Source organism: Nelumbo nucifera, chloroplast (assembly GCF_055504915.1).
Source record: "Nelumbo nucifera chloroplast, complete genome".
NCBI classification, from domain to species: domain Eukaryota; kingdom Viridiplantae; phylum Streptophyta; class Magnoliopsida; order Proteales; family Nelumbonaceae; genus Nelumbo; species Nelumbo nucifera.
In genome coordinates, this window is record NC_025339.1 from 120,001 (window position 1) to 135,000 (window position 15,000).

General features: G+C 32.6%; 12 protein-coding genes and 1 non-coding gene across 13 annotated transcripts in view; 3 read left to right on the top strand and 10 right to left on the bottom strand. All coding sequences in view use genetic code 11, as the record gives it.

The window, feature by feature from the left end:
* ndhF (NADH-plastoquinone oxidoreductase subunit 5) overlaps positions 1–677 on the bottom strand; it is a 2,217-nt gene extending 1,540 nt beyond the window's left edge. Inside the window, exon 1 of the mRNA in view lies at positions 1–677. This exon is cut by the window's left edge and continues 1,540 nt beyond it. Within this exon, the coding sequence (YP_009093996.1) occupies positions 1–677 (677 nt within the window).
* A 1,102-nt stretch (positions 678–1,779) lies between these two features.
* On the top strand, positions 1,780–1,953 carry rpl32 (ribosomal protein L32). Its single transcript has one exon. The coding sequence runs from the start codon at positions 1,780–1,782 to the stop codon at positions 1,951–1,953; it is 174 nt and encodes a 57-aa protein (YP_009093997.1).
* Positions 1,954–3,023: 1,070 nt separating this feature from the next.
* trnL-UAG lies at positions 3,024–3,103 on the top strand. The gene has a single exon. It is a non-coding gene; the product is annotated as a tRNA-Leu (tRNA).
* Positions 3,104–3,192: 89 nt separating this feature from the next.
* ccsA (cytochrome c heme attachment protein) lies at positions 3,193–4,146 on the top strand. Its single transcript has one exon. The coding sequence runs from the start codon at positions 3,193–3,195 to the stop codon at positions 4,144–4,146; it is 954 nt and encodes a 317-aa protein (YP_009093998.1).
* Positions 4,147–4,407: 261 nt separating this feature from the next.
* ndhD (NADH-plastoquinone oxidoreductase subunit 4) lies at positions 4,408–5,910 on the bottom strand. Its single transcript has one exon. It carries the CDS (start codon positions 5,908–5,910, stop codon positions 4,408–4,410), a length of 1,503 nt encoding a protein of 500 aa, YP_009093999.1.
* A 137-nt stretch (positions 5,911–6,047) lies between these two features.
* Positions 6,048–6,293, bottom strand: psaC (photosystem I subunit VII). Its single transcript has one exon. It carries the CDS (start codon positions 6,291–6,293, stop codon positions 6,048–6,050), a length of 246 nt encoding a protein of 81 aa, YP_009094000.1.
* Positions 6,294–6,615: 322 nt separating this feature from the next.
* ndhE (NADH-plastoquinone oxidoreductase subunit 4L) lies at positions 6,616–6,921 on the bottom strand. The gene has a single exon. The coding sequence runs from the start codon at positions 6,919–6,921 to the stop codon at positions 6,616–6,618; it is 306 nt and encodes a 101-aa protein (YP_009094001.1).
* A 248-nt stretch (positions 6,922–7,169) lies between these two features.
* On the bottom strand, positions 7,170–7,700 carry ndhG (NADH-plastoquinone oxidoreductase subunit 6). The gene has a single exon. It carries the CDS (start codon positions 7,698–7,700, stop codon positions 7,170–7,172), a length of 531 nt encoding a protein of 176 aa, YP_009094002.1.
* Positions 7,701–8,122: 422 nt separating this feature from the next.
* Positions 8,123–8,665, bottom strand: ndhI (NADH-plastoquinone oxidoreductase subunit I). The gene has a single exon. The coding sequence runs from the start codon at positions 8,663–8,665 to the stop codon at positions 8,123–8,125; it is 543 nt and encodes a 180-aa protein (YP_009094003.1).
* A 104-nt stretch (positions 8,666–8,769) lies between these two features.
* On the bottom strand, positions 8,770–10,684 carry ndhA (NADH-plastoquinone oxidoreductase subunit 1). The gene is made up of 2 exons: positions 10,132–10,684; positions 8,770–9,308 (listed from the first exon to the last, which is right to left on the bottom strand). The coding sequence occupies exons 1-2, from the start codon at positions 10,682–10,684 to the stop codon at positions 8,770–8,772; spliced, it is 1,092 nt and encodes a 363-aa protein (YP_009094004.1).
* A 1-nt stretch (position 10,685) lies between these two features.
* On the bottom strand, positions 10,686–11,867 carry ndhH (NADH-plastoquinone oxidoreductase subunit 7). The gene has a single exon. It carries the CDS (start codon positions 11,865–11,867, stop codon positions 10,686–10,688), a length of 1,182 nt encoding a protein of 393 aa, YP_009094005.1.
* A 99-nt stretch (positions 11,868–11,966) lies between these two features.
* Positions 11,967–12,248, bottom strand: rps15 (ribosomal protein S15). Its single transcript has one exon. The coding sequence runs from the start codon at positions 12,246–12,248 to the stop codon at positions 11,967–11,969; it is 282 nt and encodes a 93-aa protein (YP_009094006.1).
* Positions 12,249–12,635: 387 nt separating this feature from the next.
* ycf1 (hypothetical chloroplast RF19) overlaps positions 12,636–15,000 on the bottom strand; it is a 4,563-nt gene continuing 2,198 nt past the window's right edge. Inside the window, exon 1 of the mRNA in view lies at positions 12,636–15,000. This exon is cut by the window's right edge and continues 2,198 nt beyond it. Within this exon, the coding sequence (YP_009094007.1) occupies positions 12,636–15,000 (2,365 nt within the window).

Below are 15,000 nucleotides of genomic sequence, written 5' to 3' on the forward strand. Positions count from 1 at the left end.
ACGAATAAAGAATTGACTCCATTAGTGGAAATCAAGTTATTGACTATTTCAAACAAATCCTTAAATTCGAAACTACCCGTTATCCAATAAAGACCTAAGATTCCTAATAATAAACCAAAGTCCCCTACACGATTAGTTACAAACGCTTTTTGGCAAGCATTTGCCGCAATTGGTCGTGTGAACCAAAACCCTATTAATAAATACGAACACATTCCAACCAATTCCCAAAAAATATAAATTTGTATCAAATTCGAACTAGTAACTAATCCCAACATAGAAGTATTGGAAAAACTCATATAAGCAAAAAATCTTAAATATCCTTGATCATGAGACATATAATTGTCACTATAAACAAGAACCATGACTCCAACAGTAGTGATTAATATTAACATAATAGAAGTAAGTGGATCAATCAAGTAGCCGAACTCTAAGGAAAAATCATTATTGATGGTCCACGACCATACATATTGATAGATAGAACTGCCATTTATTTGCTGAATAGCCAGATTGGCCGAAAAAAGCATAACTATACTTAACAAGAAAACACTGGGAAAAGCCCACATACGACGAAGCTTTTTTGTTGCCATCGGAACAAAGAGAAGTCCCACTCCTATTAACATAGGAACTGGAAGTGGAACGAAAGGTATCATCCATGCATATTGATATGTATGTTCCATAAGAAAATCCAACTTTTTTATTCTTAATTAATTATTTCTATTTCCAATTCACCTGCTCTTATCTTTTTCAGAAGGAATCAATAAAAAAAAATCAAGATAGGAAAGAACTCAAATATTCAAATAGAATTCAAAATTCTAATTTTTTTAATTCTTTCCCAACATTTCAAATATTCAAATCAATAAGTTACAATTGGTCAAATGATATAACCAAGTCAATAGTGAAAAGTTACTACTTAGTTATTAACAAAGATATTTATAGAAATACAGAATAGGAAAATTTCAATCATTCTATTATTACAATAATTTATATCCATAGAGCAAGGATACAAAATTATACCAAAAAGAGTATGATATAGATCATAGATCCTCCAATAACTTGACCCAATAAAGCAAACTTCTATTTATGGGAACCCATAAAATTAAGATACCCACCATTTTTTTTACTTTACATAGAGTTGAAAGAATTAATTACTAAAAAGAAAGGCTTTTCTTAAATTTTATTTCTGTATCATTTAATAGATTAATTACTAGTCTTGTTCGATTTTAAAAAATTAAATTAGGTGTACTCTCGTCTCGAATTTGATCAATTAATAGAAAAACGTTAGAATATTCTTTGTGTGTGTGTTTTTTTTTATTTTATTATTTATTCTATTTATATTAGGTAAGGGGTTCTTAAACTTTTTTATTTTTTTTTTCTAAAATGTAGTACGGCGAAAAGAGACGAAGATATGAATTAAAATTTCTTTTCTTATCAACGACAAGTAATTCGATTTCTATGACAGACAGTGAGTGCTATAGATATAGATTCAAATGAGGATATAAAAGTACCAATCAATACGAATTTTTCTCAGATATTGTATGTAATAGAAAAAAATTCTTTTAGAAAAACAAAAAACAAAGTATCACATCATTTCATTTTTCTTTTTTGTCCCTAGTGTAGTGATACTCTATGCGATGCACACGTATCTCTATATTTTTTTTGCATGTTATAAAGGACCTCTATGGAAAAAATATAGAGAGAATGAATAGAAGAAACGATCATTTTGAACAATACATGTCTTTCACATCCAACTATAGCAATGAGCAACCTCTTTATTTTTGAATGGCGGTTCCAAAGAAACGTACTTCTATATCAAAAAAGCGTATTCGTAAAAATATTTGGAAAAGAAAGGGGTATTGGGCAGCGGTAAAAGCTTTTTCGTTAGCAAAATCTCTTTCTACCGGGAATTCTAAAAGTTTTTTTGTGCGACAAATAAATAATCAAACATTGGAATAATCTGAATCGATATGACTCGATAGTATAATTTCATTTACATTTATAAGATGAATAATTTACATTAACTAATGTTTTAATTTTAAACTGATCAATATAAAATGGAACTGACTATTGTGGTATACAGAATATATTTTTCCGTCTAATGGATTCGAAAAAGGTATTTTTTTGTTTTGTTTGACAAAAAAAGTAGGTAAGCCCAAAATACAGGGTTTCACCTTTCTTCTTTCTTTTTAGTAGGTTTTTCAAATTTACAAACAAGATGGGGATTGTTATTTTATTTTCCCCATCGATTTACTTTTCACAACAACAAAAGTCTTCTTTTTCTTATAGAAAAGGAGTTTCTTTTTCTTATAGAAAAGGAGTTTCTTGCCCCAATAGTTATACATCATTAAAACGCATTATTTAAGTTAAGATTTTATAGAGGATATACTATAAGTATAAACTACGTGGAAACCCCCTTTTTTCTATAGCAAAACAGATATAATATAAGATCTTTAGTCAAAATTAATAGATCGTTGAAACTAGATCTCTATCTATATTTATTTTAATTTTAAGACTTGTTTTGTAATTTTCTGAATCATTATAGACCCCTACTTTACGACCCAAGCAGTAAAAAAACCCCTTGAATTCCACTTAGATCAATCTTTATGTACGAGAAGTGAGTCAATTTTGTATGATCCGTACAAATTTTTTGTTCATTGATAAAATGAATTTTTCTTTTCCATTTCAAATCCATGACTATGAAATCAGATAAATGAGAAATGAATCATCAAAAAATGAAAAGAAAATAGAAAAACGGACAATTTCTAGTTATATGCCCGGATTGAGGACAGAACTAGATAGTTCCAACTGTTCTATTCCGAGAGAGCTTAAACTACGTGAAAGCCTATTGTTAAAATTGACACCATCCTACGATACTAATACTAAAGATAAAGATTATTGAACGTTCAAATAGGAATCGGAACGGGTCTTTATTCATCGATTCTAATGTTTTGTAAAAAATATTGCATTGAATTGACTCCTTCAATCTCGACGATTGAATATGAATGGGCTATTATGATTTCTAGCAAGCCGCCATGGTGAAATTGGTAGACACGCTGCTCTTAGGAAGCAGTGCTAGAGCATCTCGGTTCGAGTCCGAGTGGCGGCATCTTCTAAAAGATGTACAATAAATCCTATAATGAATTCAATTCCCGATTTCCATTCCGCACTTAAGGGACCTTTTTTTAGGATTTTTTTATGATATTTTTGACTTTAGAACATATATTAACTCACATTTCCTTTTCGATCGTTTCAATTGTAATTACGATTCATTTGATGACCTTATTAATCGATGAAACCGTAGGACTATATGATTCGTCAGAAAAAGGCATGATAGCGACTTTTTTCTGTATAACAGGATTCTTAGTTACTCGTTGGATTCATTCAGGGCATTTCCCGTTAAGTGATTTATATGAATCATTAATGTTCCTTTCATGGAGTTTCTCCATTATTCATATGGTTCCTAAAATAGGGAACCATAAAAATCATTTAAGCGAAATAACCACACCAAGTGCTATTTTTACCCAAGGCTTTGCCACTTCGGGTCTTTTAACTGACATGCATCAATCCGCAATATTAGTGCCTGCTCTTCAATCCCAGTGGTTAATGATGCACGTAAGTATGATGGTATTGAGTTATGCAGCTCTTTTATGTGGATCATTATTATCAATAGCTCTTCTAGTCATTACATTTCGAAAAAACATAGAAAATTTTAGTAAAAGCAATCATTTATTAATTGGGTCATTTTACTTTTGTGAGATCCAATACGTGAATAAAAAAAGCAATGTTTTACGAAACACTTCTTTTACTTTTAGAAACTATCACAGGCATCAATTGATTCAGCAATTGGATCATTGGAGTTATCGTGTCATTAGTCTAGGGTTTATCTTTTTAACCATAGGTATTCTTTCGGGAGCAGTATGGGCTAATGAGGCATGGGGGTCGTATTGGAATTGGGACCCGAAGGAAACTTGGGCATTTATTACTTGGACCATATTCGCGATTTATTTACATACTCGAACAAATACAAAATGGCAAGGCGCAAATTCCGCAATTGTGGCTTCTATGGGATTTCTTATAATTTGGATATGCTATTTTGGGGTCAATCTATTAGGAATAGGGCTACATAGTTATGGGTCATTCACATTTTGATGTAATTGAAGAAACGACCTGACAAATACAAAATACAATACATAAGAACGGTGTATATAACGAAATGTTGTGTAAGTTTTTGAGAACCGTTTGAATCACTACGTGATTCAAATGGTTCTCAAAAACACCAAACATATCCGATTAAAATTCCAATTCACTTCATTTTTTTTTACTTAAGAAAAGGAATAAGACTTCTTTTTTTTCATTGTACAACGAACGATTTTAAAAATCACAGGATTTTTTATGTCTTTTTCATGAAAACTATCTAGAAAAGTAATTGGATAGAATAGCTTCGACCTTGTCAACTGATAGTGAGAGAACGAAATCCGGATAAATACCAATACCTATTACAGGTAGAAAAATAGAGATCGAAACAAATAGTTCTCGTGGTCCAGAATCAAAAAAATAAGAGTTTGAGGCATTGAATAGCTTGTATCCATAGAACATCTGGCGTAACATAGATAATGAATAAATAGGAGTTAATATCATTCCAATTGCCATTACAAAAGTAATTAGTATTTTTGGCATTAAAAGATATTTTGGACTGGTAATTATTCCAAAAAATACTATCAATTCTGCAACAAAACCACTCATTCCCGGCAATGCAAGAGAAGCCATCGAGAAGCTACTGAACATCGTAAATATTTTTGGCATTGGGATAGCAATTCCTCCCATTTCATCGAGATAAACAAGACGTATTCTATCGTAACTCGTTCCTGCCAAGAAAAAAAGTGCAGCACCAATAAATCCATGAGAGATTATTTGTAAAATGGCTCCATTAAGTCCCGTATCGGTTATGGAAGCAATTCCTATAATTGTGAAACCCATATGAGATACCGAGGAATAAGCTATTCTCTTTTTTAAATTGCGTTGACCGGGAGATGTTAAAGCTGCATAGATTATTTGAATTGTGCCTACTATCATCAACCAGGGAGAAAATATAGAATGAGCATGGGGTAAAAATTCCATATTGATCCGAACCAATCCATACGCTCCCATTTTTAATAAGATTCCGGCTAGAAGCATACATGTACTGTAATGTGCTTCTCCGTGGGTATCTGGTAACCATGTATGTAGGGGTATAATCGGTGATTTAACAGCATAAGCAATAAGAAATCCAAAATAGAATATTATTTCTAATGCCACAGGATATGATTGATTAGCTGATGTTTCAAAATTTAATGTTGGTTCATTGGAACCATATAAACCCATACCCAGAACTCCTAGTAAAAGAAAAATAGAACCCCCTGCTGTGTACAAAATAAACTTTGTAGCGGAGTACAGACGTTTCTTTCCTCCCCACATGGATAGAAGTAGGTAAACAGGAATTAATTCTAACTCCCACATGATGAAAAAAAGTAAAAGGTCTCGAGAAGAAAATGATCCTATTTGACCACTATACATTGCTAACATCAGGAAATGGAACAATCGGGAATCTCGAGTAACTGGCCAAGCCGCTAAAGTAGCTAAAGTAGTAATGAACCCCGTCAGTAAAATGGGTCCTATGGAAAGTCCATCGATTCCTAATCTCCAGTGAAAATCAAAAATATTTATCCATTTATAATCCTCTTCCAGTTGGATTAATGGATCGTCCAATTTGAAATGATAACAGAATGCATAGGTCATTAGAAGGAGTTCTATTAAGCATATACTGATAGTATACCAGCGAATCACCTTATTTCCTTTATGAGGGAGAAAGAAAATTAAAGAACCCGCGGATATCGGCAAAACTACAATTATTGTTAACCAAGGAAAAAAATTCATGGTAAAGACAAGATACACTTTGACCAGAAAAACCCGTGCTCGAGATAAAAAAATATCTATAGATATTTTTTATCGAGTACGGGTTTTTGTCGGTAAAGAGAAATCAAATGGATTCAAGTGGAGTTTTCTGGAACGTATCAATAGGCTAGCCCCATGCTGCGAGTTGTTTCATGCCATAAATAAACCCGGACACTCAAGAAATCTGTTGGACAAGCAGATTCACATCGCTTACAACCTACACAGTCCTCTGTTCTTGGAGCAGAAGCAATTTGCTTAGCTTTACATCCGTCCCAAGGTATCATTTCTAATACATCTGTGGGGCAGGCTCGTACACATTGAGTACATCCTATACATGTATCATAAATCTTTACTGAATGTGACATTGGATCTTTAAATTTTTGTGAACGTCATAAAATTTCGATCTAGTAAAGTAATATAATAAATGAATCATATCATATATTGTAGATACCAGACGAATCAATGATTTATCAGAAATTTTTTAATTAATCTACTTCTGGATCTGTTTATGAGAGAGGGCCAAGATACTTTGATTTCTTATGTTTTAGCAAAAATGGTCATACGTGTCATATATGCTAATTCGAATTGGTGAATATTCTATTCTTTATTTATATGATATGATTACTACTATTTCTATTTATAATATTTATTTAATTTTAATATTATATTTAATTTATTTTATTACTACTATTTATTCAACAAATTCGATTGATTGATACGAGTTGATTTTCTGTTACGAAAAATTGACGAAACAATTGCTGGCCCAATAGCTGCTTCAGCGGCTGCAATAGCTATAACAAAAATCGAGAAAATGTCTCCTTTTAATTGGCGACTATCAAAAAAATCAGAAAATGTTACGAAATTTAGATTAACCGCATTCAGTATAAGCTCAAGACACATAAGTGCTCTAACCATATTTCGGCTCGTAATCAATCCATAAATACCGATAGAAAATAAATAGGCACTCAAAACAAGTACATGTTCGAGCATCATTGACTAACTCCTCATCAATCTCGATTCATTTCAATATGAACAACAATTCAACCGATTCGATTGACTAGAATATAACAAGAACGGAACAAAGGAAGATATTGGTAATAGATCGAACAAAAAGCATTTCCATTTTTTTTTAAACATGAACAATCTGAAAATAGAAAAGAAAAAATGGAAGTAAGAAGTAAAATGGATGTGATAATACAGAAAAAAAGAAGTCCTTATTTATTTTTATTTCTAAGTATTTATTACTGACGAGCCATAGCAATTGCACCTATCAAGGCAACTAAAAGAATTATAGAAATGAGTTCAAATGGAAGAAAAAAATCTGTTGATAAATGAATTCCAATTTGTTGACCATTACTTATCAAATCCTGTTCTATAATCTGGTTTGATCTTGTAGTCCAAATAATCCCATACCATGACGTATCTAGGATAGTAGTAATTAGTGAAAAAAAAATACTTGTACAAACCAATGAAGTGACTCCATCTCCAATGGTCCAAAGATGGAAATCATTGTAATATTCTGAACCATTCATGAACATCACAGCAAATATGATTAAGACATTTATGGCTCCCACGTAAATAAGAAGCTGGGCAGCAGCTACAAAATGAGAGTTCGATGGTATATAGAATAAGGATATACAAACAAGAACCAATCCTAATGAAAAGGCAGAATAAATTGGATTGGTAAGTAATACTACTCCTAGGCCCCCTAATATAAGACCTGATCCCAGAAATACTAAAAGAAAATCATGTATTGGCCCAGGTAAATCCATTATATGTAAAATAAGAGATAAATAAGTCGAAATTTTTCATGACCTTATTGACCGGACCGGGAAAAAAGAAGTTACCCTATTTTTTTTTATGATACGTTCCTAATTGAATAAAATTGAATTAAATGAAATTCGAATGGGTGTGGATTGATGTAGATACAGTTATTGGATCAATCCCATTCTATATCCGAAAGAGTAGTATCCGAAAGAGTAGTTCGAAATTATATATATATAATATATTATATATAATTATAATTATATATATAATTATATAATTATATTTTTTCTATATTTCGAAAACGGATATATGAATAGATTTTCAATCAAAATTAAGCCGTGATTCTCATCAATTAATAGTTAGGATTTTTAGTTATTGACCAAGTAAAATGAAAGAAGTTTCGCTTCCTTTAGATCAAAACGGAATCTTAGTAATTGGTAATTGTTTTTGAATCAAGGGATTTTCCCGTGGCTATTTTTAGTTGAGTTGAATTCATAATTGTTCGAATTGTAGAATCTCCAATTACTGATATTGGTAACCGACCCAAAGCAATTTGATTATAATTCAATTCGTGACGATCATAAGTAGAAAGTTCATATTCTTCAGTCATTGATAAACAATTTGTTGGACAATACTCGACACAGTTACCACAAAATATACAGATTCCAAAATCAATACTGTAATTAAGCAATCGTTTCTTTCGAATATCAGTTTCCAATCTCCAATCAACAACGGGTAGATCTATAGGACATACACGAACACATACTTCACAAGCAATGCATTTATCAAATTCAAAGTGGATTCGACCGCGGAAACGCTCTGATGTGATCAATTTTTCATAGGGATATTGAATAGTTACAGGTAAACGGTTCGCGTGGGATAAGGTAATCATGAAACTTTGACCGATATACCTTGCAGCTCGTATTGTTTGTTGACCATAATTCATGAACCCAGTTACCATAGGTAGCATATTGTGAATATCTATGAATAAAAGAATTTGATGTTTCTTTCTCTTGCTCTTGTTTGAGAGAAGTTATGAACCTAAAATAACATAAATATAAATATAGTATTCCTTTACAGTGAAAGGAGTTGGGAAGAAGTTGTCAATAATAGATTACCTAGAGAAATGGGTAAAAGAAATTTCCACCCAAGATTTAATAGTTGGTCCATTCGCATTCTAGGTAAAGTCCATCTTGTTGCGATAGGAATGAACAGGAACAAATAAGCTTTAGCTAATGTAATAAAGATACCAATTGTTGTTTCAAAGACCCCCCCCACTTTATTTATTCCGAAAAGCTCAGGAATGAATATGTACGGAATAGAGAGATTCCAGCCGCCCAAGTAAAGAACTGTTACAAATAATGAAGAAACTAGTAGATTTAGATAGGAAGCAACATAAAATAAACCAAATTTTATACCTGAATATTCGGTTTGATAACCTGCTACTAATTCTTCCTCTGCTTCTGGTAAATCAAAAGGTAATCTCTCACATTCTGCTAGGGAAGAAATTAGAAAAACGACAAACCCGATAGGCTGCCGCCACAAATTCCAACCCCAAAAACCATATTTTGACTGCGCCTCAACTATATCAACTGTACTTGAACTGTTAGATAATTATAGTCGGTGATAACATCACTGTTCCCATCGCTATTACAGAACCGTACATGAGACTTCAGCCTCATACGGCTCCTCAAGGGCCACAAATAAATCTAGGGACCACTTCGGTATTATCTCGATATGTTTGGAGAGTAGAAAGAGTAAAGATACATCGGAGAGTCCCGAATTAGACCAATGGAATTCTGTCTGCTATAATAACAAAATAAAGTGCTTCTGAATTGATCTCATCCTTTATTATTTCCATTTTTTTCTTTTTTGTTCAGTAATAACTTAACCCTTCAATAAAATACCTGTTGTATCAATAGATATTTCGACCCATATCTTTCGATTACGAAAAAGAATTCTACATTTGTTCATGAATCATGATAATAATTCTATCGCTATGAATATGGATAAAGAAAAGAAAGAAAAAATTTTTTTATTTCATTTTTTTTCCTATTGCAATTGCATTCCATTTCTTTCGTTCCTATTCTTCTTTCTCAGAAAGGGGGGACTCTAAAAAAAATAAAAGATTACTTCGTCCCTGATAGTCATTTCTTTAATCAGTGGATAGGAGCATACTCTGGATCGGGATCATGGGGAAGTACTTCTTGATCATTTCTACCAACTTAAAGCCCCCATTAGGATTCCTTTTATCTTTTATCCAGAAATATCTTTTGGATAACTTACATTATCTTCATTACTAATCCTTTGTGTACCTTGGTGTTCCTAACCGCCCACTCATTTTTGCTCGATCCCCGGTATGGTAATACATACAACACAATAGCAATAGTAAGTAAAAACTCCATACAGTTGAGTTCATGTTCCAACGAATCACACGTAGAGATATTGATAACACACATGAAGTTAATGGTATTTCATAACTAATTGATTGAGCAGCAGCTCGTAGACCACCTGAAAAGGAATATTTATTATTCGATCCATATCCTGACATAAGAAGTCCAATAGGAGCAATACTTGAAATGGCAATCCATAAAAAAACACCTATACTAAGATCGGCTAGAACAAGGCGATAACCAAAAGGAATTACTGAATAACTAAGTAGAATTGATATGACCGCTATAGATGGTCCAATACTGAATAAACGAGCATCTCCTCTAGATGGGAGAAGATCCTCTTTGAAAAGTAGTTTGATTCCATCTGCTAGAGCTTGAAGAATTCCCAAAGGGCCGGCGTATTCAGGTCCGATACGTTGTTGTATCCCTGCGGATATTTCTCTTTCTAACCACACAATTACTAGTACCCCTATTGTGATTCCCGATATAAGAGTCAAAATAGGGACAAGCAACCATATGAGCCCATAGACCTCTTTTAAGGATTCCGATCTGGAAAAAGAATTGATAACTTGTGCTTTTGTCGTATCAATTATCATTTCAACGATCAACTTCTCCCATAATGATATCTATACTACCTAGTATCGTCATAATGTCAGCCAATTTCATTCTTTTAACTAGCTGAGGAAGAATTTGCAAATTGATAAAACCTGGTGGACGAATTTTCCATCTCCAGGGAAAAACACTCTGATCTCCTATCAGATAAATTCCCAATTCCCCCTTTGGGGCTTCCACTCTCGCATAAAGTTCTTGTTTCGACAATTCAAAAGTGGGAGAAGGCTTTTTACTAATGAATCGATATTCAAAATCATTCCATTCGGAATCTTTTGCTCTAGCAAAGCGTCGGACTTCTAAATTCTCATAGGGCCCCCCCGGAATTCCTTCCAGAGCCTGTTGAATAATTTTTATGGATTCCGTCATTTCACCGATTCGTACTAAATAACGAGCTAATGAATCTCCTTCTTTTTGCCATTGGACTTCCCAATCAAATTCATCGTAACACTCATAATGATCAACTTTACGAAGATCCCATTGGATTCCGGAAGCTCGTAGCATTGGTCCTGATAAACCCCAATTTATTGCTTCCTCTCCACCAATAATGCCCACTCCTTCAACTCGTTCCAAAAAAATGGGATTCCGCGTAATAAGCTTTTGATATTCAGCAACCCCCGTTAAAAAATAATCGCAGAAATCCAAACATTTATCTATCCAGCCATAAGGTAGATCAGCAGCTACTCCTCCGATACGGAAATAATTATGCATCATTCGCATACCTGTGGCAGCTTCGAATAGATCATATATTAATTCTCTCTCTCTGAAAATATAGAAGAAAGGAGTCTGTGCACCGATATCCGCCATAAAAGGGCCAAGCCATAACAAATGGGAAGCTATACGACTCAGCTCCAACATAATAACTCTGATATAGCTGGCTCTTTTAGGTACTTGAATATTTCCCAACTGTTCTGGTGCATTTACAGTTATTGCCTCTGTGAACATAGTAGCTAAATAATCCCAACGAGTTACATAAGGCAGATATTGTATAATTGTTCGGTTTTCCGCAATTTTTTCCATCCCTCTGTGTAAATAACCCAATATGGGTTCACAGTCAATAACATCTTCACCATCTAGAGTAACGATGAGTCGAAGAACACCATGCATTGATGGGTGGTGAGGGCCCATATTGACTATCATGAGGTCTTTTCTTGTAGCTGGTACAGTCATATATTTTTTCCCCGATTCATTATTCCATGAATTCCTGAAAACGAAGTTCATCAAAATTCAAGATCTAATAAATCAAATAATTCAAAACGAATTTTCAAATTAACGAGTTTTTGGCTCCCGAATATCCAATTGACTGATTAATTCTTTATAACGTACTCTATTTTTCTTTGACAAATAAACTAGCAGCCGTTGACGTTTTCCCAAAATTTTCCGTAAACCTCTTTGAGATAAATAGTCTTTTCTGTGCAATTCCAAATGTGAAGTAAGTCTCCGTATTTTATTGGTGAAACTTAATACTTGAAATTCAACAGATCCCCTGTTTTCGTTTTCTTCTTTTTCTTTTTGCGAAATAACTGAGATGAATGAATTTTTTTTTACCATAAAAATAATTTTTCGCCCCCTTTCTTTTCTATAGATTTGAATTTTACCGATCAGTAATAATAATACTGCCAGTTATTTTATTTTAATCTGGTATACACAATAATTTGAATTTATTCATGTATAACTTTTTCTATCAAATTAATCAATAATCAACCTAATTTTTCAATTGGATTTGGATACGGATACAAAAGGATAGTACATTTCTGCACTCACAAAAGAGAAAAATTTGGACTTAAAGAAGATTCCGCCGATTCATTCCTAGATCTAATGGATATGTCATTGAATCAGTATCCTGTATCAGAATGTAATACAACGCAACGCGTGTATACATTTGTTTACCTTCATATATGATCTATGGCAGGGATATATACGAAATGAAATGTACCATCAATTTCTTTTCAATCGGGGATACATATGTATCCTTAACATATTAAAACGACTGCCATTATTGGTATCAAACCAATAACGATTCATACAAGCTAAATCTTCTAATCGATAATTGGGCCAAAGAAAGAACTTTAAGTTAATATTAATGAAATTATTTGTATCTGTATCAAGATGTTTGTCCTCAGTCAAAAATTGACCACAGTTCCTTACGTTGTTTCCATTATAAAATACTGGATTTTTATCTACAACATTCCCATTCTCCAAATTGAAACAAATTCGAATTCTCAATTTTCTACGACGTCTAGGCGATAAAATATTTTCAGGAGCAAGCAAATCATACTGATTTTTTCTTCCATTCCCAACCATCTGTTCATGTTTTGAAATGGATTCATCAAAATCATTCTTATCAACATACCTTTTTTCTCGGTATCTTTGATTAGTTTGGTGCTTATTCTTATGGACCAAAGAAATACCTATGGTTTGATACATAATAAATTGCCCATCCCATTTTATAGACAGACGAATAGGGTCGATAATAAATATCCCCTTTTTTATCAATTCTGTAAGAGTTATATCTTTCTGAATCACCATTACATCCAGACTCATTTCTCTTCTTTGAATAGAAGATATAGCAATTTCCTTTGGATTTTTCAGTCTAAGCAGGAAACAATATACTTTGATATTCTTGATCATTTTTTTATTCAAAGGATAATCCGGTCTCAATTGAAAAAGCAAATGTTTTTTCAGGAAGAAATCGAGTTCCACTTCTATGTTGTTCTTGAATTGCTTTTTCTTTCTATGGTTTTTAATGTCTGATTCCGCATAATATTCTTTAAGATCGTTTTGTTGGTTTGATAGAATTGATCCAAGATTCTCTTGGTTTTGCGCATCTGGTCCAAGATCCCCTTGGCCTGGCGGTCCTTTTTCTTCTTGATTTCGATTTTCTAATTCAAGAATTTTTTTTTCATTAGATGATATACGTGATATACGAAAATCCTTTTTTTGTTTTTCGTTGATGTTTTTATTTTCACTAACGTTTTCGTTTCTATTCCAATTTAAAAGAAGTAATTTGATTGGTATGCCCCATGGTTTAATCTTATATGTATCATAAAGTAGTAGTAATTCCGAAAAGAACCAAAGTTCCAGATTTGATATGGAACGATTTAGTATTTCTTCATTCATTCCCATCCAATCAAAAAGGTTTTTCTTTTTATTGGATGGGTTGATTTCTTGATGAATCGTGAGATAAAAAAGGTCTTTTTTATAAAATTTATCAATTTTTTGATAATCATTAGTTCCAGTCTTAGTTTTTTTATTAATGTTGGCGCCGGTATCCATATTGGCCCAGACCTCAATATCTATTTTTTTTCTATTTTTAAGACAAAAATGGAGAATTCTCCAATCAAAATATTTTCTATCCAGATTTTTTTTCGTATCAATAATATAATCTTCTCCTAGATAATCACTAATAGGTAGATCCCTCAGCACATCAAATGGTTCGGGTTTATGTGTATTGTAATTATAGGGAAGCCCTGGGCCCTCATTTACTTGTAACGGCGATTCATAAATATATGAGTCCTTCTTATCTTCATAATTAATATATTTATGTGATAGAAGATCATATCTGTAGTGTTTTTTAAATTTGTCTTTTTGATTCGGTAATGAATTTAGTGTATAATCATTTTGTTTTTCGTAAAAAAGGAATTGGTCTTTTTCGTATGAACCCAATTTTTGTGAGTCTTTATTTTGAATCGTACGACGTTGATTGACTCTATTTCGCCATTTTTGCGGTACTAATCTAAACCATCTAGTCTGAGATAAATCGTATTGATAATGACCCTTTAACCAATTTTTCCATTCATATTCATTCATTCCCGAATTCCGAAGTTTTTTATGCTTTGATTCGGAATGAAATATTCCTTGTGTTCGAAAAAAATCCTTTAGTCTATCCTTAATAAAAAGAGATGTTCCGTTATATTGAAGTACAGATCTCAAGTGATATTTATTAATAACTTGGTTTTGTGATAATTTGTAAAATACATATGCTTGTGATAAGGAGGATAGGTCACAAGAAATCTGTGAATTCTTATTACTATTACTAATATGAAAAGGCGGCTTTTTTATAGTCGAAATAAAATGAATTGTATTTTCATTTTCATTTGTTTCATCAATTCCTTCTTGATTTGTTTCATCATTGTAAATGTATTTATCAATAATTTTTTTTGTTGATTCAAGGAAAAGTTGTGCATTGACTCTGGGAATATTAATAATACATAAAAGGGTATCTATGTATAGCCTTTCAATAAAAAATTTTATAAAAAAGTGCCATTTACGTATTAATCGGGCACTTCTTCTTTTGAATATC